The 23,145-nt window shown below is 41.9% G+C and overlaps 1 protein-coding gene across 5 annotated transcripts in view; it reads right to left on the reverse strand.

The window, feature by feature from the left end:
* The window catches only part of ACSS3 (acyl-CoA synthetase short chain family member 3), a 68,111-nt gene extending 58,429 nt beyond the window's left edge, over positions 1-9,682 (reverse strand). For 3 of the 5 annotated variants that reach the window (XM_080971480.1, XM_080971479.1, XM_080971478.1), the window contains exons 1-2: positions 9,202-9,548; positions 3,864-4,008 (exon numbers count right to left, since the gene is read on the reverse strand). In XM_080971480.1, coding sequence (XP_080827606.1) covers positions 3,864-4,008; positions 9,202-9,533 — 477 coding nt within the window. In that variant the 5' untranslated portion in view covers positions 9,534-9,548. Of the gene's footprint in view, positions 1-3,863; positions 4,009-9,201 lie in introns of all 5 variants that reach the window. The other 2 variants (XM_080971481.1, XM_080971482.1) reach the window with 2 other exon arrangements.
* Positions 9,683-23,145: the final 13,463 nt, after the last annotated feature.

The following is a 23,145-nucleotide window of genomic DNA, read 5'->3' on the forward strand; positions in this document are numbered from 1 at the left end:
TAACACTCAAAACGGAAGTGTGGCACTCAAAATGGAGCACATTCGGCTTCTGAGAAAGGTTTGCAAACCAGAACACTTACTTCTGAGTTTGCAGTGTTTGGGTTCCAAGCTGTTTGAGTACCAAGGCGTTTGAGAACCAAGGTACCACTGTACTGGATGGCTCCTTTGGGGGAGTGTTGGGAGAATGAGGGAGCACAGAAACCTGTGGATCTTTGAATATCTCTGGAACGTGCCTTGATTCACTCCCAGAATGCCATTCACTCCACCACAGCTGGCAAAACACTGCCAGTGGGACATCCATGTCATTGAGCGGCCTTCCAGGGGGGTTTCAGCAGTGCAGGTGTCATCCTGCCAGCTGAGCTCCCTCTCTACCAGCACAACAGCACTTATGCTGCACCCAATGGCCCTTCAGCTAGCCTTTAGCCAGCTTTAAGATTGTACCACAATTATTGTTTAAAATATTAATAATTGCAGTTAAAACTGAGGCAACAAAATACCCATGAAAACCAGTAGGCTACAAAGAATCAACTCAAATCATCAAAACCCATCACCGAATGCCCTTATTATCACATTTTAAGCAACCTTAAAAAGCAACTGGTGAATGGTGGATAAAATAACCATCCCAAAGCACAGGTATCTCTAAAAAGAAGGTACAAAGGAAGGTGCCTTATACCAAATCAGACCATTGGTTCATCTTGCTCAGTATAGTCTTACACTGGCTGGCATTGGCTGTCCAGGGTTTCAGTCTGGGTCATCTCCCACCCTGACTGAATCTGGAAACTCGTGCTCTCAACCCAGATGTTTTGCCACTATGCTAGGGCCCTTCCACTAAGTTCTTGCCCTCACAATATTTTATTTTTGTAAAAATCCAGGGCACAGAGCAGTGCGTCCTCTATGGATCTAGGCTTAGGCAGTACCTCTTCTCACTCCCTAATAAGGTATTCCCATCCTCCAGATCATGTAAGGCTGAATTAGCACTGTTAATTCATATGCAAATATGAGAGTGACAAAATAGCAAATAGCTATGGAATATAGGTTTTGTTACACTGCCTCAAATCCAGCACTGCACCAAACAAAGTTTTGCTAAGGTTTCGTCTCAGGGTTGTAGGCAATGATGCAAGAGCAGAGCTTATCTTACAAGGTCAATCTTCTCCTCTTCACACCCCCCCCCCCAAAAAAAATCTGCTCCAGTATTTCCCCCAACCCTCTGGAATTGAATTTGAAAGCACTTGGAGAGCTGGAGGGGGTAGGATAGGATGTTCAACTGTGTCCACAATGTATGAGGAGAACAGCAGATAACTTATTGTAGGGGTTTGCACCAGATGACCCTTGCAATTCTAGGATTTTATGATAAACCCATACTTTTTCTATTGATCGACGAACAGGAGCCAGAAAATATTGTTTGAAGAGAGTTTGCACTCCAGTTTTCCGCTATCTGTGATATGTTTCGTCTGACAAACTAAGCACACTGCCACTGCTCCACCAAGAGGTCACTGCCGCGGGAAAGTACAAAGCTGGTGGGAAATGAAAGCCAACAAGCAGCTCTGAACCACAATTCACCTTTACATTTGGCTTGATGACAAAACTGAATCGCTCTCAGAGTGCAAGGATTACCTAGAGCAAGTGCGCTGAAAAAAATAAATGATACAATAATAACTCGGACAGACTCCAATACAAGCTGTACTATCAGAAATGTGCAATTGAACATTTGCCAGAGCAGCAGCTACTTCTATAACTCTTGCCCTCTTTCTTTAAAATAGTTTTTACTTAGTTGCATAGGACAAAGCATATACAATTGTATCAATATATCAGAAAGACAAGCCTAGGGCAAATTTAACTGCCTGAGCAGAAGCTGTGCAAGCAAATTTGCTTTGGGAAGCTAAGGCCAGGATCCAAACATCTAGTTTAGATGCATCACAGATTCGCAGAATCATACAGTTGGAAGCGACCCAAAGGGTCTGTCTAGTTCAAGCCACTGCAATGCAGGAGTCACAGTTAAAGGCTCATGTGTGCTTAAGTTATTTCCCCACATAGTTTCTCCCCATACCATGTCACAAATCTCTTTTGATTTGACTTGCATGCTTTACACGATGGGAAGGAGCATAAAACCTTCGAGAAAAGAAAATCTAAAGCTTTCTTGGGTTCTCTGCATCCTACTGGAAACCTGTCTCCACTGAAGCAATAGTATGTCAAGCGGTTTCATACACGGAGTGGAAATATTTTCATAATTTGTTTTTAATTTGCTTATCATATCCTAGAATCATAGCTGGCAGGGACCATGAGGGTAATCTACAGTATTACAACCCCGTGCAATGCAGGAATCCTGCCCACAGCCAACCCTAGGTGGATCACAGGGTGGTTTACAATATAAAAACACAAAAATACACCACACAGTAACAAACAAAAGCAATAAACCTACCCACCCACCCAGTTTAAAAGGCAATAGATTGCTTAATTAGCAATATCCTGGGAAAAGAGGAATATTTTTGCCTGGAACCTAAAGATACAGGTGAAACTCAGAAAATTAGAATATCATGGAAAAGTTCATTTATTTCAGTAATTCAACTTAAAAGGTGAAACTAATATATGAGATAGACTCACGACATGCAAGGCGAGATATGTCAAGCCTTTATTTGTTATAATTGTGATGATCATGGCGTACAATATTAGACCTCTGAGAAGTAGAAGCATGCATATGTACTCAGTACTTGGTTTGGGCCCCTTTTGCATCAATTACTGCCTTAATGCGGCGTGGCATAGATCCTATCAGCCTGTGGCACTGCTGAGGTGTTATGGAAGACCAGGAAGCTTCAATAGCAGCCTTCAGCTCTTCTGCATTGCTCGGTCTCATGTAGTAATTGATGCAAAAGGGACCCAAACCAAGCACTGAGTACATATGCATGCTTCTACTTCTCAGAGGTCCAATATTGCTCTATTTGCAATCCTTGTTTTGCTGATTTCATTTAGTATTGTAATTTTCTGAGATTGTTAATTTGGGGTTTTCATCAGCTGTACGGCATGATCATCACAATTATAACAAATAAAGGCTTGACATATTTCGCCTTGCATGTCATGAGTCTATCTCATATATTAGTTTCACCTTTTAAGTTGAATTACTGAAATAAATGAACTTTTCCACGATATTCTAATTTTCCGAGTTTCACCTGTAGGTAACCAAGGCACCAGGTGAGCCTCCCTGTAATATCTGTAAAGTTTATGTAAAAAGGGATAAAGCTTTCAAGGACGGACTATTCCATCAAGCCTAGGCATATGCACACACAGAAAGCCGAACCCAGCTTTCTGGATTGATCTGCATACATATAGCTGTTCTGTATATCGTACAAACATCATTTGTCATTATGTGTACAAGCTAGGTTTATGCTTTAGTGACCCGTCAGTGTAAACCAATTACAAAAATCTCTTCTTGTGTGCTTAAACTTGATCAACTTAATTAATGATAATCTCCTAGCAGCCCTTTCAATTGTTGACTAATCATATGTCATACAGCTGGTGTCCATGTACACTCATACATTAAATGGAAAGGCGATATGGTTGTTCTGTTTGCTGAATTAGATGAACCAGGGCAGCAGATGATTAAGAAATAGCAGAAAGACAAGAGGTTTGTTGCTAGAACAAGATTAGTTATCAACATCAGTTGATGTTATCAGTTAACATCTTGGAGGTTTGCTTGTTTTCCACAATCATGCAGTATATAAATTTTATGAAATATATACACATGCAGCAAGGTAAATGAACAGAAAAAAGTGTTTCCTGTATTGGAAGTTTTGCAACCATGTTATAATAATTTTGTTCAATTTAATTTGGCTGTCTTGCTTGCTAACAAAAATATCCATTAAACACACCTGTTCAAGAAGTTCTTTGTAAGTTATAAACTCTTTAGCATTTGTTACAGGACTGTCATGGATGATAGCAATCTGGTCCCCTTGTCCATTCTTGACATGGCGATCTATAGCATTATAACAAATATTCAGCTCTCCCCCAACAAACCTAGAGAGGAAAGAAGAATGAAAACCGCTGGGTTAAAAAATAAATCTTCCCAAATGAGAATTAGTACCTTGTTCTTTGCCTCAGGCAGCAAAATACTGTGTGCCAACCCTACCACTAACCATCCAACCTCTTGACCTTCCTTCCCAACATGCCTTGCATTACTTTATAGTATAGGTATGGAGTTGCGAACTAGCCAGAAACAAAATATCCTAATACATTTATGGAACCTTAACAGGTTTCTGACCTGCAGAAATCAGCAAATGAAGCTTTGCATGGCATGGAGATAAGGATTATTGCAATAGCCTATATAGATATGTCTGTATCTATTTTAGAACCTGAGCAAAGAAAGCCACAGTATTAATCATAATCTTGTAGTACATGCCATTTTTTGCACAAAACTTCCTTATTAACTATTATGATTTCTAGAATATAATGACTCCGCCTAAGAATATATAGATGCTAATTTTACAACATCCAAGTCATTATCTTCTTCTCACACGATTAAAAACATCATTATCCCTGTAGATATGATGCTATGTGTACATACAGAGCAGTTCTTCTGAATCTCTTTATCTTCCAGAATAAATTATAGGTTTTTCCTATCTCTTAAGGCCAGTATACACAATACTATTGTTGTACACCCAATAATCACCTCTGGATACACATTCATGTGGATGTATGTAAACCGTGGAATGGCAGTTAGCAATTCCTTGATTGAGGCAGCGGTATTTTTTTCAGCCTTGTGAACCCAGCAATTGCAGACAATATTACCTGAATATGTGCATCTATCAACATTCTAAAGAATGGGGAAACTACAGAGATATGTAATATCAACAACTAAAGTATTGTTTGGATCACCTCTTACTGATTTATTTTTTTTTTGGTCAGGTCATAATACCAAGCAAAATGACCAGCAGGCTGTAAGAACATAGCCACCCCAACCCAAGTCCTCCCAGTAAGGTCAAAGTTCCACTGTAGTTTGAATATTAGTTCAAGTTAAACATTGTGCAGTTCTGTCCTTGACCACATTCGGTAAGGTCAAAACGTTAGGACAGTTATTTTTATCAGCTATGGCGAGTCCAGAAATGGATGTAAGATGGACTAGAATTCATCTGCAGTGGCCAGTTTTCAGGAATCTCATATGCACTGAAATGTGCACCTGAATACTACTAGTGCCTGCAAATTAGCCTCCGCCAATTCTTCACCCCACTCACAGAAGCCCACATGATAGGAATAACCTGCCAAACTGGAGGTATATCATCAGTGCAGGATTCTCCTGCGTCACATCATTCCTAATTTGAGAAGCTATCCCCAATGCACTAAAGTGGATGGGAAGTCCAAATGTCTCTGTACTACCCTTGAAATGGCAGGGGGGGGCAATACAAGATGGAGTTACGGTGGTGCCTCAGGCAAAGTACTTAATTGGTTCCGGAGGTCCGTTCTTAACCTGAAACTGTTCTTAACCTGAAGCACCACTTTAGCTAATGGGGCCTCCTGCTGCTGCCATGCCGCCGGAGCACGATTTCTGTTCTCATCCTGAAGCAAAGTTCTTAACCTGAAGCACTATTTCTGGGTTAGCGGAGTCTGTAACCTGAAGCGTATGTAACCTGAGGTACCACTGTATATAGAAACTTATCTGCAGTGCTCTAAAGAGAATTTTACCTTTGCTTGCTGCTGCAGATCCTACAACATTAACTCAAGAACCAGTTTAGATATTTCTTAACCCCCCCCCCCCTTGCAAATCACAAGATGTGGCTCATGTTGCATGGGGAGTGGTGGGAGATTCTGGACAGACAAGAGGAAGTGCTTCACCCACAGCACACAGTTCAACAAAAGAATTTACAATGACTTGGCTATATTTTTGATAATGGTTGCTCATCAGGTGATTAGTAAACACTGGGAAACTGGCCTAGGGCTAACATTATCCAGGTGGTACATAAGGATCTTATGAAAGGTTAAAAAGATGACTTTGACACAGTTTGATTTTATTTCATTTGTATGAGACTTTTATTAAAGTTAATCATAGTACAATAAGATATAGAAAACTAATCTAAATTTTTAAAAATGCAAATAGAATAATAGAATATGGAATCATCTTTTAAAGGTAGTTCTTGACCCTTACTATACACAGAAGGTAGTAGCCCTTCCAGCTCTCACCTGGAATATTTCCTTCCTCCTCCTAGCCTCTCACCCTGGGAGACCAAAATTTCCCTGTCCCCCATTCAGGCTCTTCCCTCAACTACAGTGATGAACACCAATTTAGATGGGTTTATAATGGCAGTAATGTTCTATCTCCGTGATTAGAGGCCGTATGTCTCTTAATATCAGTTGCTACAAAACTGAAGAAGGAGAGGCCTACTGCCCTCATGTTGTTCTTGTAGAGGCAACTAGTTGGCTGGCAACTGTGGGAAACAGGATCTTAGTTGAAAGAGGTCTTTTGTGTGATCCAACAGGTTAGTAATAATCAGCGGCGTAGCGTGGGTTGTCAGCACCCGGGGCAAGGCAAGTAATTTGCGCCCCCTAACCCCTAACCTGCTGCCGCTGCCAGCTTCTTCTTGCTGCTGCCTGGTCTGGTCTGGTGTGGTTCTCTCCCGCGCTCAGCGCTGCGCTGGGCGGCCGCTGCACTGTCCCTCCCCCAGATAGTCCCTCGCTCTCTCTCCGCACCGCACGCCTGGCACCCACCCCCTCCACAGTGGGCGGCGACCCAGCGGCTCGGATCGGATTTGCACAGCCAGCACTGCAGTGAGAGAGAGTGAGTGAGCCAGGTAGGGGCAGAGAGCTGCGAGTGCGAGCGCGTCCCCCCCAGATGTTGCGCCCGGTGCGGCCGGCCCCCCCTGCACCCCCCACGCTACGCCACTGGTAATAATATATTTCTGGCAGTCGTGCTGGAATACAAATGCTCCTTTTCTGTGCATATCAGAAGGTGCTTATAAATATTATACAGCATTGTAATGAGTAACAAACAAATCCCAGGTGCATAATCCAATGGCTGTGCTTGTGACATTTCTAGCACACATTAAAAACAAAACAGAACACCCAAGTCCAACAGAATAATCTTCATGGATCTTTAAAAAAAAATCTAAATGACTGCAAAGTCCAACAGTTCTTTTTTCATAAAAACAATCCAAGAGGCTCACAACAGAGCAAAACCAGAAATTAAAGATAAAGCCTAAATCTGGCAACAGACAGGAAGCCTTTTGGTTTTTTCCTTAACCTGGTGTGTGTGTTCATGCATGCATGTGTAAAAGAGAAAGAAATCTATAAGCAAGCGATGCTATGCAGCAAGAACTAGCTAATGTGATCTGCACAGAAACAACAGAATTAGGAAGCATCATTGTTTTAAACAAAAGCAAACACCAAGATCCAGAAGAAATTGTCAGCTGGTATAGTAGCGCAACATTTCAGGCCATTTTTTGGCACAAAGAGGACAGATCAGTGTGATTTTTCATTCTAAGCACTAGCAGGGCTTTTGTTGCACTGCCCACTGTGATCCAAGCCAATTTTGCTTGTATTCCTTTTACCCACAAGAATTCTTAAGTACACACTCAGTATCATATTGCAGAACTAGCTGGAACATATCCAAGGGAAAGCATATTATTGTTCAGAGGTGCTTTCCTTTCACAAGAGATTAAAGGAAAATAAATACAGAAGAAAAAGGATAATCTTACATAAATTATACGAGATAGTTCTCTGTTTAAGTACCTGATAGGATATATTAGTAGTGGTTTACGGAACACAGGAAACTGAGTTTATTGTCTACAGTGACTGGCAGTAGTGAGGTTTTCAGACAGGGGACATTCCCAGCTCTACCTGAAGATATTGAGGATTGAACCTGGGATCGATCTACTGCATGAAAAGCAGAAGCTCTACCACTACATGGGAATATATATATAAATATATATATAGATGGGGTTCAAGACAGCCTACGAGCCATGTTCTGTACTCTTAGATGCATGTGGGCCAGCCAAAATCTGACAAGTCACTCCTGCTCTTAAATTGTCCAAGCAAAATGGCATATCTTAACCCGGCACCAAAATGAGAAAAAATGCTGAACTTAGATATAACTCAGTCAGTGAAGCATGAGACTCTTAATATCATGGTCATGGGTTTGAGCTCCACGTTGGGCGAAAAATTCCTGGGGTGCAGGCGGGATTGGACTAGATGATTCCTGTGGAATCATCTAGTCCAACTCTACAATTCCGTGATTCTAAGGCGAGGGTATTACACAGCCAGAACACCACTGCAGAAAAGGCTCTCTCCGGTGCCACCACATAGCAATTTCCCTGGGTGATGGAAATCTGCTTGAGTGTCATCAAGATACTCACTCCAAATTCTCTGTTGATCCCCACTCAGTGCCCTCATAGAGATGTTACAGAGCATAGGGGACAAGATGGAACCCTGTAGCACTCCAGAGCACAAGCACCACAGGCCCAAGCAGAAATCCTCCCATGTCACTTCTGAAATTAATCCTATGGGTAGAAGCAGAACCATCACGTCAACATGCTCTCAACTCCCACTCCCATCCAGGCAGGTACAATGGTTGATGCTGACAAAAGCTGCTGTGAGAATCAAGAGGGTCACACTCCCCCTGTCCCTCTCCCATCCCAGGTCATCCATCAGGGTGACCAAAATTGTAACAGGGCCAAAACCAGGCCTAAATCCAGATTGCATGGGTCCAGATAATCAGATTCCTCAAAATGCACCTGGAAATGAACCGGCCCCACCTTCTCAATCGCCTGGTCCAAAGAGGCATATTAACAGCCAGGTGATTGATAGTCATTATAATCTCCTCTGTTCAAAAGGGACTTTTTAAGGAGCAGCTGTGCAACCACCTGGGTCAACATGGCGGGCACCCCTTTCCTGGCAGTAAGTATTTGCTGTCTCTAGGACCCACCCAGCAAATCCCTTCTGGCTAGCACTTAATAGGAAGAGCAAGAGTTGGTTGCCTTGCTAGCTTTATTTCAATGTGCCTTTTGCAGCAGTTTGCTAGGCAAAAATTCAACAGGTGACGCACTTTCTCCCAGAAACGGGAGGTGAAATGATGCACAGAACAGGAGAGTTGGAAGGCGTCTCACGGGTCCTCTAATCCAACCCAGCACCGATGCAGGAAACCCGCGACTACAGCACAGCACCGGTTGAGTTTCTGCCTGTCCCTGAGGTGGAGCCCAGCGAGGGTTTGGTCCAGCCACTCACCAGGAGGTGCTATAGGGATCTCTCCTCTGCATGGTTTGAGCCCAGGGCTTGTGCCAGTCGATGCCCTGAGCCGCTTCAGCCCAGTGTTTCTCGGGCTCCTCCACCGACGCCCTGAAAACCGCCTCGTAGTCGCCTCCAGGAGCGGCTGGCCGCGAGGACAACGAGCGGCTGAGCGGGAGAAGGAGCCGGGCTGCAGGCGGGCGCCTCGTCCAGCAACTCGGGAAAGCGAGCGGAGGGACGCGCCGGAGTCCCACCTGCGGAGCCCAGAGAAGGCCTCGGGCGCTGCGAGCAACTTGGTGCAGCCAGACTCTCCGGCACTGCTGGGCGCTCATGGTTCGCTGGCCGCCCCGAGGTGAAATTGCAAAAAGAACCCTCAAACTCGAGCGCCCTGAACTACACACTTTTGGAGCCGGGGAATCTTATTAATTCCCTTTTCACAAAGTCAGCAGGAAGAGCCGAGCTGGATTCAGGACCAAAGATTAGGACCTGCTCCTCCTTCCATCCACTTTGCTGTTTGCAAACGATCAGTTTGCAGGAGCTCCAGTCCGGGCTTTGGTGTCGGCTCCCCAGCCCGCACTTTGTTTTGTAGCGAGGAGGCCCTCTGGGATTTGCTTAGGTTGCATAATGTCGCCCACCGACCTCTGAGGCTCAGGATACTCGGCCAACTTTCCCTCTTTTATTACTGCTCCAAGTTTGCTAAGTGCCTGGAAGTAAGTGGACGCGGTTTAGGATAGTGCCCTGCTTCTCCCTCACTTCGCAGATTCAGGAATTCGCCTTTCCTTCTTCAAGATCCTTTTTAAAATCATGGCAATCTGCTTTCAGAGGCAACGGCGTATTTAAAACTCGCCCAGCGATACCACATTTTCCATTACCTTGAAAACAATTTTCATTCCTGTCCACTTCCAGCAAGTGCACTTCATTTTAAAATAATAAGATATATTAAAACCATATTCCATCATTAAAAAAAAACACCTATTACAATTTATCTCCATTATCAACCTTTATCGAGGGAGAATTAGAGAGGATTAGGTCGATATGGAGACACAACAACAGGGGCATATATTTTATCCAGAACAAGGGATGCGTTTGACATTTTGAATAAAATTAGATTTGCCAGATAAAGGCATTTCAGACAAGCCAGTTTCAGAGAGATCTCACCATGGAGGGATTCCATAAACTCACCATGGACTCTCACTGTGTGTGAGAAGATGTGTGGATCCACTCACAGAGAAGGCTGTTACTATTATATTTCATAATTTAGGAGCGCACCAACCCAAATAGGGCTTAAAGGACTAGGAGATAAACAGTGCCAGATAAACAGTACCTTTAGAGCAGGGGTAGGCAACCTAAGGCCCGTGGGCTGGATGCAGCCCAATCGCCTTCTCAATCCAGCCCACGGACGGTCCAGGAATCAGCGTGTTTTTACATGAGTAGAATGTGTCCTTTTATTTAAAATGCATCTCTGGATTTTTTGTGGGGCATAGGAATTTGTTCATTTCCCCCAAAAAATATAGTCTGGCCCCACACAAGGTCTGAGGGACGGTGGACCGGCCCATGGCTGAAAAAGGTTGCTGACCCCTGCTTTAGAGGCACTAAGTAATGCTGCTTTATTTATTTATTTATTTATTTATTTCCTTCCCACCCATCTGGCTGGGTTTTCCCAGCCACTCTGGGCAGCTCCCAACAGAATATTAAAAACACGATAAAACATTGAACATTAAAGACGTCCCTAAACAAGGCTGCCTTTAATTCAATGCAGACTAGTACCAACCCTAAAATAAAAAAATGAAATAAAACAGATTTATTGCAACACATGACAGGATCAGATTTCCTCACATTGTTCCCATCTACGTCTGTAGAATGCCCTGTGGTTTATGCTGGGATAAGTAATAAGAGAACAGAAAAATGGGGGAAGAGTGTGGAGTGTAAAGAAGTCTTAACAAAGTTCTGATTGTTCCCATGAAAACTACGTCAATGCTCCTTTTAAATATCAAATGTCAAGTTCTTTCCCTCCCCCCCCCCCATTTATTTATTTTTTTACTGGTGCCCTAAGCACACGCTTAGCCTGCCTATTGGGTAATGCAGCAGGGGAGATAAACTTTCACCAATGTGCTGTACTTTTGCAAGGGAGCACTGACACCAGGGGTAGTCTTTTCGAGAATCACATTTCTCCATGGCGAATACTGAGTATTCCAGGAAGGTAGAAGCATTTCATAACAAGTCCCCAACTGTGACAATCGGCAGGAAAACTTTTCGAACAGGCAAGGTTGCTATGGGAACACCTAAATAAAAACCTGAAAGAACACTGCTGATATGGGTGCTACTGCACCTTAACCCTTAATGCCCTGTTGCAGGATCAACTGGTACGTGGTGTGTAATATGAGTGGCTAATAGGCAAAAGTAATTCACTGTGTGTTGTTATAGTACAACGGTGTACAGTACATGTTTACTCGGAAGTTAAGTCTCTTTGTGGATAAGAAGGCTTTTCGCAGGTAAGTGGGCACAGGATGGCAGCCTAGGGTTGGCATTTGGGAAACAGGGTTCTTGTGCCATTAGAGCTAGGGGCCAGGCAGAAATTCAACAGGTTATGCCTTTTCTAGTATGGGAATACAATTATGGGTAAAGTTTCCCCATGATTCTGCTCTCTATTATTTGTTTGTTTACAAAAACATTTATATACCGCTATTCATTTTAAAAAATCAGAGCAGTTTGCAACAATTATATGTAAAACCGACAATAAAAAGCTTATAAAAAATGTTAAAATCAGAAATCAGCTAACTGTTGTGGAAAGATATATTCTTAATTGGCCATATAAGCCTGATGGAATACATAAGCTTTCAGCAGGCATGTAAAAGTTGAAACAGAAGGTGCCTGTTGAATCTCTATTGGCAGAATATTCCACAATACTGGACCTGTTCTGTGTTATGCCCTGCCCACCAAATGGCAGCCATTTTTTGACCAGTGCCACCCCACAGTATTCTCCCATTGCTCCAAAAACGTTGGCAATCCCTGGAGTGGACAGTAATGGAGCAAGAAGAAAACTGACCCAATAGTATTGTGTGTTCCAGCCATGGTGAGGTGCGCACTTCAATCTGTGGTATTTCACTAATGTAAAACATTCCTAATAATTAAATAAACATTCCTAAATACCTGTGGTATTTCACTAATGTAAAACATTCCTAATAATTAAATAACTAATGTAAAACATTCCTAATAATAAGGTAAAGGGACCCCTGACCATTAACTCCAGTCGTGACCAACTCTGAGGTTGTGGCACTCATCTCGCTTTATTGGCCAAGGGAGCTGGCGTACAGCTTCCGGGTCATGTGGCCAGCATGACTAAGCCACTACTGGCGAACCAGAGCAACGCACGGAAACTCCGTTTACCTTCCCGCCAGAGTGGTACCTATTTATCTACTTGCACTGGCATGCTTTTGAACTGCTAGGTTGGCAGGAGCAGGGACTGAGCAACGGGAGCTCACCCCGTCGCGGGGATTCGAACCGCCGACCTTCTGATTGGCAAGCCCTAGGCTCTGGTTTAACCCACAGCTCCACCCATGTCCCTATTAAAGGTATAATTCAATGCAATTTAGTTATGGCACTCGGAGTCTACTGACAAGGGCATGGAGAATGCCCTTTTGACAGCTTTAGTAGTGATTTGCTTATGGTACAATTCATACCAAAAAGTACATATCACCAAACTGTCGATAACATACATCAACCAGTGGTTGCTGGTGCCCATTGGGACTGGTGGGGTGGAAGGCAGGAGGAGCAACAGTAGGTGGAACTACAGCCAAGCACATGCGGAGCCAAGTAATTCTAGTTTTGTCCCCATTCTCCACCCTGTTGAGTTTGATAAGGACAACACTGAGACCAAGGTGGAAGAAGCAGACAACCAGGCTTGTATATAAGATAGCAGGGTGGGCTTTGAAAGAATCAAGACTGAGCTTGGCAAAGCAGTGCTCCTTTTGCCCTAATGGACTGGCCTCCACTGACACCAACCAGAGCCATTTCTACTAAATTCACTCATATCTGAATGTCGGATCTCTCCCACACATAGCTCTCCCTTCTAGCAAATTTTCATTCACTGGATGGCAGTAAAAAATCAATGCATAACCAGCGTCCTCTTTAAGTGATCCCCATCTTTCTTTTTCAGGTGATCACAGCATGGTGCTCAGAAGACTGCTGTTTCAAGTCGTTTGAGTAATAGCAAACTTAAAGGCAGCAAAATACAGAGCAACAAACGCATTTCACAAGCCAATTTGTTTGTTTATTGGATCTCTACACTGCCTTCCTGACAATGCACTCAAGGCGGTTTATAATTTAAACACTAAAAAAAATAAAAACACCATTATATAAAGCAAAGACTGACAGAGTCTTCTCATTTCATCTAGCTGCTCCCTGCCTGACCCAGGCTCCCTTGCTTATGCCTTCCCTCAGGGCATGCAGGTCTTTAGCAGCCCCCAGCAAAGGTGGGAGAGGAACTGCCTCAATTTTGACGCATTTTTGTTATGTTCTAACTCAAAGATATGCTTGATGATTAGTTATGAATGAAACCCTGAGCATGTATGTTCCATTATTGCTAAATGAATTATTACTAAATGAATAAGCTAATCAAAGGAAGTAGTAATTACAATACTACACATAGTAAAGCAAATTAAACTGGAATTTGGGTCTGTTTCCAGAAATCAGTGAAGTACACACAACATTAAAAGCAGCAAAGCACACTGTTATTTATTTTCTACCATATGTTTAAATGTGTCTGCTTATTACTTTTCCAGTAATGTTCAAATTTACAAATGTGATATGTGCTGGTTTCCTTTCCCCTGAATTCTTTAGAAGGGAACAATGTTTCTCTACAATAAAATTGGTATGGGTGTGTAATGAAGAAACATTCTATGAACTCATTTGAACCTGCAAATGAGTTTGTATAATGTGAATTAATAACCACTACACATCATTTCCAATGGCAATTAATTGACAGTATGCTTCTTGGAATCTTCTTGGACCTCACATCTATCTGAAAAACAGCAATATTTGCTCCAGTTGTAAATGTTTCTAAATGGAAAGAGTCAGGAGAATCATTGATTGGAAGTACAACAGAAAACACTAAGCATGCTCAGTTGTCACACCTGTATCAATAACTCAAAGATGAATTTGAAAATCACTGGATTGGACTGTATGAAGAATGCACACCTGCAAACCTTATCTAGGTCAAAATGACAGGAGGTTTTTTGTTTTTCTAAATTAAGAGCACAAACCTGCCAAACATTGAACACATTTCAAACAAATTGCACTTCCTTGTTTCAGATCTGTGCTTCAAGCTCAGCAAATTGGCCACGGATGGTCTGGCTCTGAGCAGCTTGGAAGTCTATCCCCACAGTATTAGCACATTGCCAGAGGCAGTATTAGGCTAGTACAACTGGTGCAGCCACACTGGGCCCCATGCTGCAGGGGCACCAAAACAATGCTGTAGAATGGAGTTCGAGAGGCAGGGGTGCCTATTTTAGTGTCACAAAGGGAGCTGCTAAAATTTGAGAACCCCCAGTCTGCCACTGACATTGCCAATCCTCAATTTAAACCAATATGACACTTGTGTGATTCATACAGATGTGATAAATACAAGCTTTCATCCTTCAGTTCTGTTAGATCCTAAATAATATTGAATAATCTTTTTACTAGAGGCTGTTTAATTCCAAATCAATGTACAGGCAGCTTAAAGCATCATATATCATACACGGTTTGGATATGTGGGTGAGAGTAGATGATGGGTTTGGTGGACAACCAAAAAAGGAGCATGTAATAAAGCATTGAAGTTCTTTCTGGGATTGAGGAGTAGCATCAAGATAAAGGGGCTGGTTAGTGAATGTCCCAAAAGGGAGACTGGGATACGCCTGGTCTTGGTTGGGTGGGACCTGTTCAGTCTTCCTCTGCCAAAGGCAGCCTCTGGTCCTGGGCCCTTGGTGGTGCTTCTCTAAGTTGAGGGGTCGTCTGCAGTGGTCATTTCATTATATAAGCCCCATACTATGAATCACACACATGTTTTATGGGCGATACTATATCATGAGCATTGCAGAATGCACTCTTTTGCGTAATTATAACGGGGGGGGGGAATACTTTTTAAAAATGCAGTCTAGAAGTTTTTGGTTTGTATTAGATTTTAATCTAGAGATTTTTTTCATTTGTATATTTAAACTATTATTTCTATTGATTATTTCATGTTTTATGGACAATAAGCAAGTTTTGTAGCATTTGTTGTTTCACTTTTCCAGCAGTCCATTTAGTTTCATCAATATAGCTCCACTCCCTTGCCATCTGCTTCTCCCCCTACCATTCTGTTCAATTCTGGACAGTTTAGAGAGAAATGGGTATTATATGGTGATTCTACTGGTTCATATGGCTTCTGTTTCTTTTAATGTTTCCGTAACTTGCTTAAAACCAATTTAAATTGCAAGTGAAAAGCTTGGGTTATCCATATGATTAAAAAGAAGCATGGAAGTTTCATTCATAGAGAGATTATAGATAGGTAGATCGATAGACAGATAGATGACCCTTTGGGAAGAATTTCACACAAATATATCATAACCCTCAACACTTTTCTCATGAGGGGGTTGAGGGGCCATGCAGCTTAGCCCTGTGGCCATTATCAGCATGCCCGGTGTTCCCTCACAATCATGCATTTGGTAGGACCTAGGACACACGCACCCTTCATATGGAGGAACTCTATGTATGTACATCAACATAGGGCCCCTTCTCAATGTCCAAAAACATGGACAATGCAGACACATGGTTGCCTGCATAGCAGGGGACAGGCCAGGCCAGCGCTTCATGGATACTCTTCGCATATGTGAGGAACATTGTCTTTTCTCTTTCATAGATTTCTGAACCTGGAAATATGGTGGCAGATCATAGAAACTTCAGTCCCTGAAGCAGCAAGGCAGCTTGCAAGCAGAGGAAACAAATGTTATCCAAGTCAGGATAAGGTGACTTGAGGAGCCAATAGGCCCCTGTCAATATAACTGTTGACTTTGGATTAGCTCCCCTTTCTGAGAAACTTGTTGCTCTGTTCAGCTGAATTGCTTGAAGTACTACTTAGCTACCAGCCTGCCCTGGCAATCCAATTTCTTCTCTTTTCTGAATCTTTGGGGCTAGGCTGCAATAAATACTCAACACGATGAGCAAGTACAGCTTATGCAATAATTAAATAAACTTTTTCAAAGACTGTTCTTTTTAGTGCTTTTTCATTATCTCTGACTTTGCTATCTCTCATAATGGTTATTTGCATATTTATCCCAGCATTCTGCTTCCTCTTTAGATTATTCATGCCTGAGAAAATATTCTGAAGCAGAAAGGGAAAGTTTAATGAGTTTCAAGGGGACATGTCCAGTGTGTGTGTGTGTGTGTGTGTGTGTGTGTGTAAAATATAAAAACAAATGTCTGAATAGTTACGACAAAATATTTGCTAAAACTCTGCTTTTCAGCTTATTATATGTTCTCCCCATAATGTGACTTTAGGATAGAGCAGAGACTATACTATCATATCCTGTAATTTCTGTAAATGCACCCAGATAGGCTCTGGAAAATAAAGACATGTTATAACAAAACAAAATAAGTCTGAATTCCTAACTGCACCTACCTGGGAGTAAGCCCCACTGAGTTCAGTAGGACTTCCTTGTGAGTAGACATGTTGAGGATAACACTGCAGTGGTACCTTGGGTTACAGACACTTCAGATTATAGACACTTCAGGTTACAGACTCCGCTAAACCAGAAATAGTACCTCAGGTTAAGAACTTTGCTTTAGGATGAGAACAGAAATCGTACAGCAGCACCGCGGTGGCAGTGGGAGGCCCCATTAGCTAAAGTGGTGCTTCAGGTTAAGAACAGTTTCAGGTTAAGACCGGACCTCCGGAACGAATTAAGTTCTTAACCCGAGGTACCACTGTATAGGTGATACTTTTGACAGTGCAAATTTACTCATATTTACTATGAAGGATAATCCAGTATATTCAATGGACCTTACTCTCAGGAATAAAACTCAGTGGCACTTTTTTTTGAGTATACATATTGTGTGTTTCAGGGTAGGGGGCAGTTTGACAGCATGATGCCTGAGTCCCTTGTAATTCTTGGGCTTGGGATCCAAAGAGGGTTGAAACCTAATTGAGGATTCCATTGTTGAATTAGCCAAGCAAGAGTCCTAAGTACCACCTAAGTGTGGTGGTTAGGAAAACAAAGGCAGTGACTTTGTGCCAGAAGACAAATGGGTGGACCTCCCTTCCTCACCCAGTGAGAGGGACCATAGCCAGAGTTGAGTGTATGAGAGCTGGGATAGAGGCAGGCTGCTGGCAGCGGCTGGGGAGTGAGAGCCATGCTTGATTTCTGATTGATTTCCAAGGCTGTGACTATGGAAGAAGCAAGGGGGTGTTAATGCTGTGAGCCCGTCCATCTTAGGCTTTGCAGAATGAACTATTTGCTATTAACTATTATAACAGAAATTACCAAGTGTGAACATTCCGCATTTGCATTAGGTTGCCTTTCAGAGTTTTTGCATGAGGATATATTTAAAGAATACAATAGGGAAATTCATGAATGGCAAATTTAGAGAACACAATAGACAAATCCATGAATTAATCTCCTGCCCCTGGTTTATAGAATTTTAAAAGAAAAGACGGGAATAAAGCAGTGTCTTTATCTAGTATGGATTTACTGTAATACTACTAGAGTATTAATGGCACAGAAAAGTTTAAAATGTACCACACATGGCAAAAGAAAGCATCTTTTCAACCACCATGAATTATTGAAGGCTTCCACTTTAAGATGAGAGTCCACCTACACATTCTTAAATATTGGCTTAATTTATTGCTACTTAATATTCAAGAGCTCAGTGGCGGAGCACATACTTTGCATGCAAAATGTTCAAAGTTCAGTTCCTTACAACTCCAGTTACAAGGATCTCATGTAGCAAGGCTAGGAAAGTCCTTTTGAGGCTTTGAAGAGACACTGCCAGGCAGAGTAAACCAATGAATGTGCTTGGCCTCACAAGATATGGTGTGTTTCTTTGTACAGTGGTACCTCGGGTTAAGTACTTAATTCGTTCCGGAGGTCCGTACTTAACCTGAAACTGTTCTTAACCTGAGGTACCACTTTAGCTAATGGGGCCTCCTGCTGCTGCTGCGCCGCCGGAGGATGATTTATGTTCTCATCCTGAAACAAAGTTCTTAACCTGAAGCACTATTTCTGGGTTAGCAGAGGCTGTAACCTGAAGCGTATGTAACCTGAAGCGTATGTAACCCGAGGTACCACTATAGTTGGCAGGCAGGTATCAGCAACATGGCTGCCCCTGTTCTGTCGAACAGCATTCCTGTCAAGATATGGCAAGTGCCCGCATTCCAGAAACAGTTGAAGACAATTTTGTTCTAATGGGCTTTTCAACAGGATAATTAGGACTTTTCCACTTGTCAGGATTTCAGTCTTGTTTAAAAGGTATTATTTTGTGTTTTCAACTGTGTTTAATTATTTCATGTATAAATTAACTTTAGACAGTAGTTTAGAAGGTGATTAATACATTTGTTGCAGAAATAATAATAATTATAATAATTAATAATTTTATTGTTTATACACCACCCATCTGACTGGGTTTCCCCAACCACTCTGGGCAGCTCACAACAATATATTAAAAGCACATTAAAACATCAAGCATTAAAAACTTCCCTAAACAGGGCTACCTTCAGATATATTCTAAAAGTCAGATAGTTATTTTATTTCCTTGACATCTGATGGGAGGGCATTCCACAGGAAGAGTGCCACTACCTCTGCAGTAATAATAATAATAATAATAATAATAATAATAATAATAATTCAAGAACATATATCCTCTGTCACAATTGCAATTCCAGAAATCTGTGCAGTTTCTTTAAAATATATAACTTCTCCTTTTAGTTCTAATGTGACTGCTGTTAAATTAGGGTGATATATATGTGATTACATCCTTAACAAGCCCATGTCCTGCTACTTACTAATCTCTCTGGTTGTTTGATTCAGTCAACCATGTTTTAGGCATGTTCCCCCACCCTTTGCTTTATGTGACATATTGTCTGATAAAGAGTTCTGGAGAAGTCAAACACTTGCCACTTGGGTGGTATTTTGGTCGGTCCTAAGAAAAGTATTGCCGAACTGTGGATTTTGACATTTTTTACTGTGTGTTTCCTTTTACATGTTTTAGTTCTATCAGAGTTTAATTGTGTGTTTTTTAGCTGTTCTTATTTTAATCTGCAACCCAGTCAGGAAAGAAGGTAGGTATAATTTAACAACAACAATTTGTATATTCTATTCAATTCCTTTATTTATTTCATGAAATCATTTATTAGATCCCAGTTTATTTGCATTTTTAATACAATAAAATTTGGAGATGCCATATTTGCGATTAAAATTTTGCATAGTACTGTATATTTCCATAGTTTAGAAAAGTGTACCTGCTATATTGCTGTTCCTGTGTCATTCTTTTCAATAAATACCAAAATCAAATTGCTTGCTGCTTAAAATTCTTCAGTGAATGGCGTAATTATGATTTTAATGCTGTGCCGTATAAAATGTCTGATGGTTTTGTTTTTTTAAGGAGCTGTGCTTTCTTTAATTCGAAAGGCATCTTTCAATATCTGAAAGGATGGCAGCAATTAAAAAGAAAATACTATGGGGACAAGCCTGCAGTGCGTGGAGGAAAAGATTGTTATTTGTTATTTACTTATAAAATTTCTGTGCCGCCCTTCATCCAAGGATCAGAGGGTGGTTTACAATATTAAAAAAGAAGACTACATAACAAAAGAAAACAATAACCCCTCCCCCCCCCAGTTTTAAAGGCCATGGATTGTTTAATTAGCCAAAGGCCTGGGAGAAAAAGAATATTTTTGCCTGGCGCCTAAAGTCATGTAACCAAGGTGCCAAGCGAGCCTCCCTCTTTAATATCTGTGAAGCTTTTCATAAACTACAGTCACACCATGGATTCCGAATGCCTTGGTACTCGGACGTTTTGGCTCCCGAACGTCATAAACCCAGAAGTGAGTGTTCTGGTTTGCGAACGTGCTTTGGAACCCGAACGTCCGATGAGGCTTCCACGGCTTCTGATTGGCTGCAGGAGCTTCCTGAAACCAATCAGAAGCCGCGCTTTGGTTTCTGAATGTTTTGGAAGTTGAACGGACTTCTGGAGCAGATTTTGTTCGACTTCGAAGGTATGACTGTATATGTAAAAAGGGAGCAAGCTTTCAAGGACAGATTATTCCATCAAGTGTGGGTTTATGCTTCATTGACTAGTCAGTGTAAACCAATTACAAAAATCTTGTGTGCTTAAACTTGATCAGGTTAATTAATGATGATCTCCTAGCAGCCCTTTCAGTTGTTGCCATACAGTTGGTGTCCATGTACACTTGTATATTAAATAGAAAGGCGTAATGGTGGTTCTGGAATTAAGTGAACCAGGATAGCAGATGTTTAAGAAATAGAAGAAAGAAAAAGAGGTTTGTTGCTAGAACAAGATTAGTTATCAACATCAGTGGATGTTATCAGATGTTGAAGCACATATGGAGCAGGATACACCAAACCACCAGCAGCTGCCTACTGACACTGGTGTAATTACATGTAAATGCAAGCAGGTCTTGGATTCCTTGACTGAATCATGAAACCATTCTTTTTTGCACCTTGCATAGTCCATTAATGAAACTACCAAAATACTTAATTGCTTCAGGAGCAGACTTGACAGCAGGGATTGGAGGACTTATTTCAGCCTGAACAGTTTCCATGAACAGCGCTCCATGATTTTTGTGCATAAAACAATTTGTAGTTTTAACTGTAGCACTGACATTGGTGGTGGCTGGAGAGGAATCTGTGGCATGCAACACCTTCCACCAGCTACTTGCCATCGTGGACAAACAGTCTGGCCACAGTTATGTATATGCTTTGGTAACCTGTAGATTAGACTGCTCAATGGCTGCCTTTGAAGGCTTCTCAGAATTGGTTCAAAATGTTGTTGCTAGGTTACTAGCTGGGAGCCACTATTTAAATAGCTGTGATGGCTGCCATTCCACTTTTTGGATTCAGAGCACCCACTGCTGCCACCTTCCCTAACCCAAGCTATATCTCTGGGCTTTAGGGAGGGGGGAAAGGTAAGGCAGCAATTCACAGGATCCTCCTTCTGATGAGGGTTATGCTTACCTTGAGCCTGCTCATGGGATTCAAAGCAGACACCTCACAACTCTTCTAGATGTGAGCACTCTTATGCCTCTCTCCTTTTTATGCTTTTTCATTGCTGAGAGGAGTGCAGCTGAGCTATAGACACACTCTGGCAGCAGTTGCCAAGGCGGTGCCTTCTACATAGATATACCATATTTTTCTGTGTATAAGACGCCCCCATGTATAAGACGCCCCCTATTTTGGGGGACTCTAAATAGAGCCAATCACACATTGGCAAAGCCACCAATCGTCTGCATGCTTGCTGAAAGCAAGCACCAATCGCCCGCCCAATTGCTGCAGCAGCCAATAGCCAGCGAACCTTGCAGCATCCACCAATCACCAGCAAAAACGCCACAAACAATATACGGCTCGCGGCAGCCACCAATCACCCATCCCACTTCTCCACTGTCTGTGTATAAGACAACCCCAAGTTTTTAGCATAATATTTTAATAAAATAACCTAGTCTTATACACAGAAAAATACAGTACTTGAGCTGCAAGTCCCATCATCCCTGACTACGCACTAGCCAACAAGCTCACTGACTTATCACTATAATCAACTCTGCATCTGGATTGAGTCTGAAAATATTCACCTTCATCCACTCCACCGCTGGTGGCTGGCATGGATTTTGAGACCTCAGGGCCCCATCTGGAAAAGAAGAAACAGAACTGAGTTTCGTCAGCTTGCTGACAGAGTATAAAAGTGAAAAGCCTTGGCATTCTGAAGTACACCACAGAACAATAATATATTATTATTTTCCTTGTCTATCATTTCAAGCCACATAGGTATACCCAAGAGGCAAGAAGATTAATGCTTTCATCTTCTTATTTAGTAGACTGGACTGGCTCTATTATAATCATGTTAGTAGTAATCATGTTAGTAGGAAGACAGAGTATGGATTCCATGGGTGGCTCCCACTCAATATATGATTATCTCAAAAGCAAGTTAACATTTGAAAGTGACTTGTAGCCTCTTCCCCAAACAAAAATTACCGTACCGCCGCTTCTGAGGTAATGCAGAAAACATTATTCACCTGGGGTTATTTCAAAGCAAAACACAGAGAAAATATAATTTTAGTAAGCTGGCACTGACCCAGAGGTTAAACCAAAACAAGCCGCAAACATTCAGAGACAGAAGCAGAAATCAAAGTATGATTGTAATTAAAATGGAGGTTTTTATGTAGCCTTCATTCGAATGTGCTTTATGAATACCTTTTTTCTGAACAACTGCAGACCCAATTTAAAGATGGAAAGAAGAACTTGCATCCTTTGAGGTGCTGCAAGCAGAATGAAATGGTTTTGCAAACACCGGTATTAAGACACTTGTGTAAGTCTCAGAAATGAGCCCAGCTGAACAAAAGCAGACATTTAATGTACTTTATTCTTGTTTAATTCATAGAATCATAGAATTGTAGAGCTGGAATGGGCCCCAAGGGTCATCTAGTCCAACCCCCTGCAATGCAGGAATCACAACTAGATCATGCACGACAGGTGACCATCCACTCTCTGCTTAAAAACCTCCAGATTTAAATATAAATATAAACAGGATATAAATTGCATCATTAAGACTGCAATCTGATACCTACTTGCCAAAGAGTAAGCCCCACTGAATTCAATGGGCCACACTTCTGGTGGAGTGGTGTTGTATAGAATTGTGCTGCAAGGCTGCAATCATATACAGTCATACCTTGGGTTACAGACGCTTCAGGTTGCGTTTTTTCAG

The sequence above is a fragment of the Podarcis pityusensis genome (assembly GCF_964106645.2).
Source record: "Podarcis pityusensis genome assembly, chromosome: 10".
NCBI lineage: Eukaryota > Metazoa > Chordata > Lepidosauria > Squamata > Lacertidae > Podarcis > Podarcis pityusensis.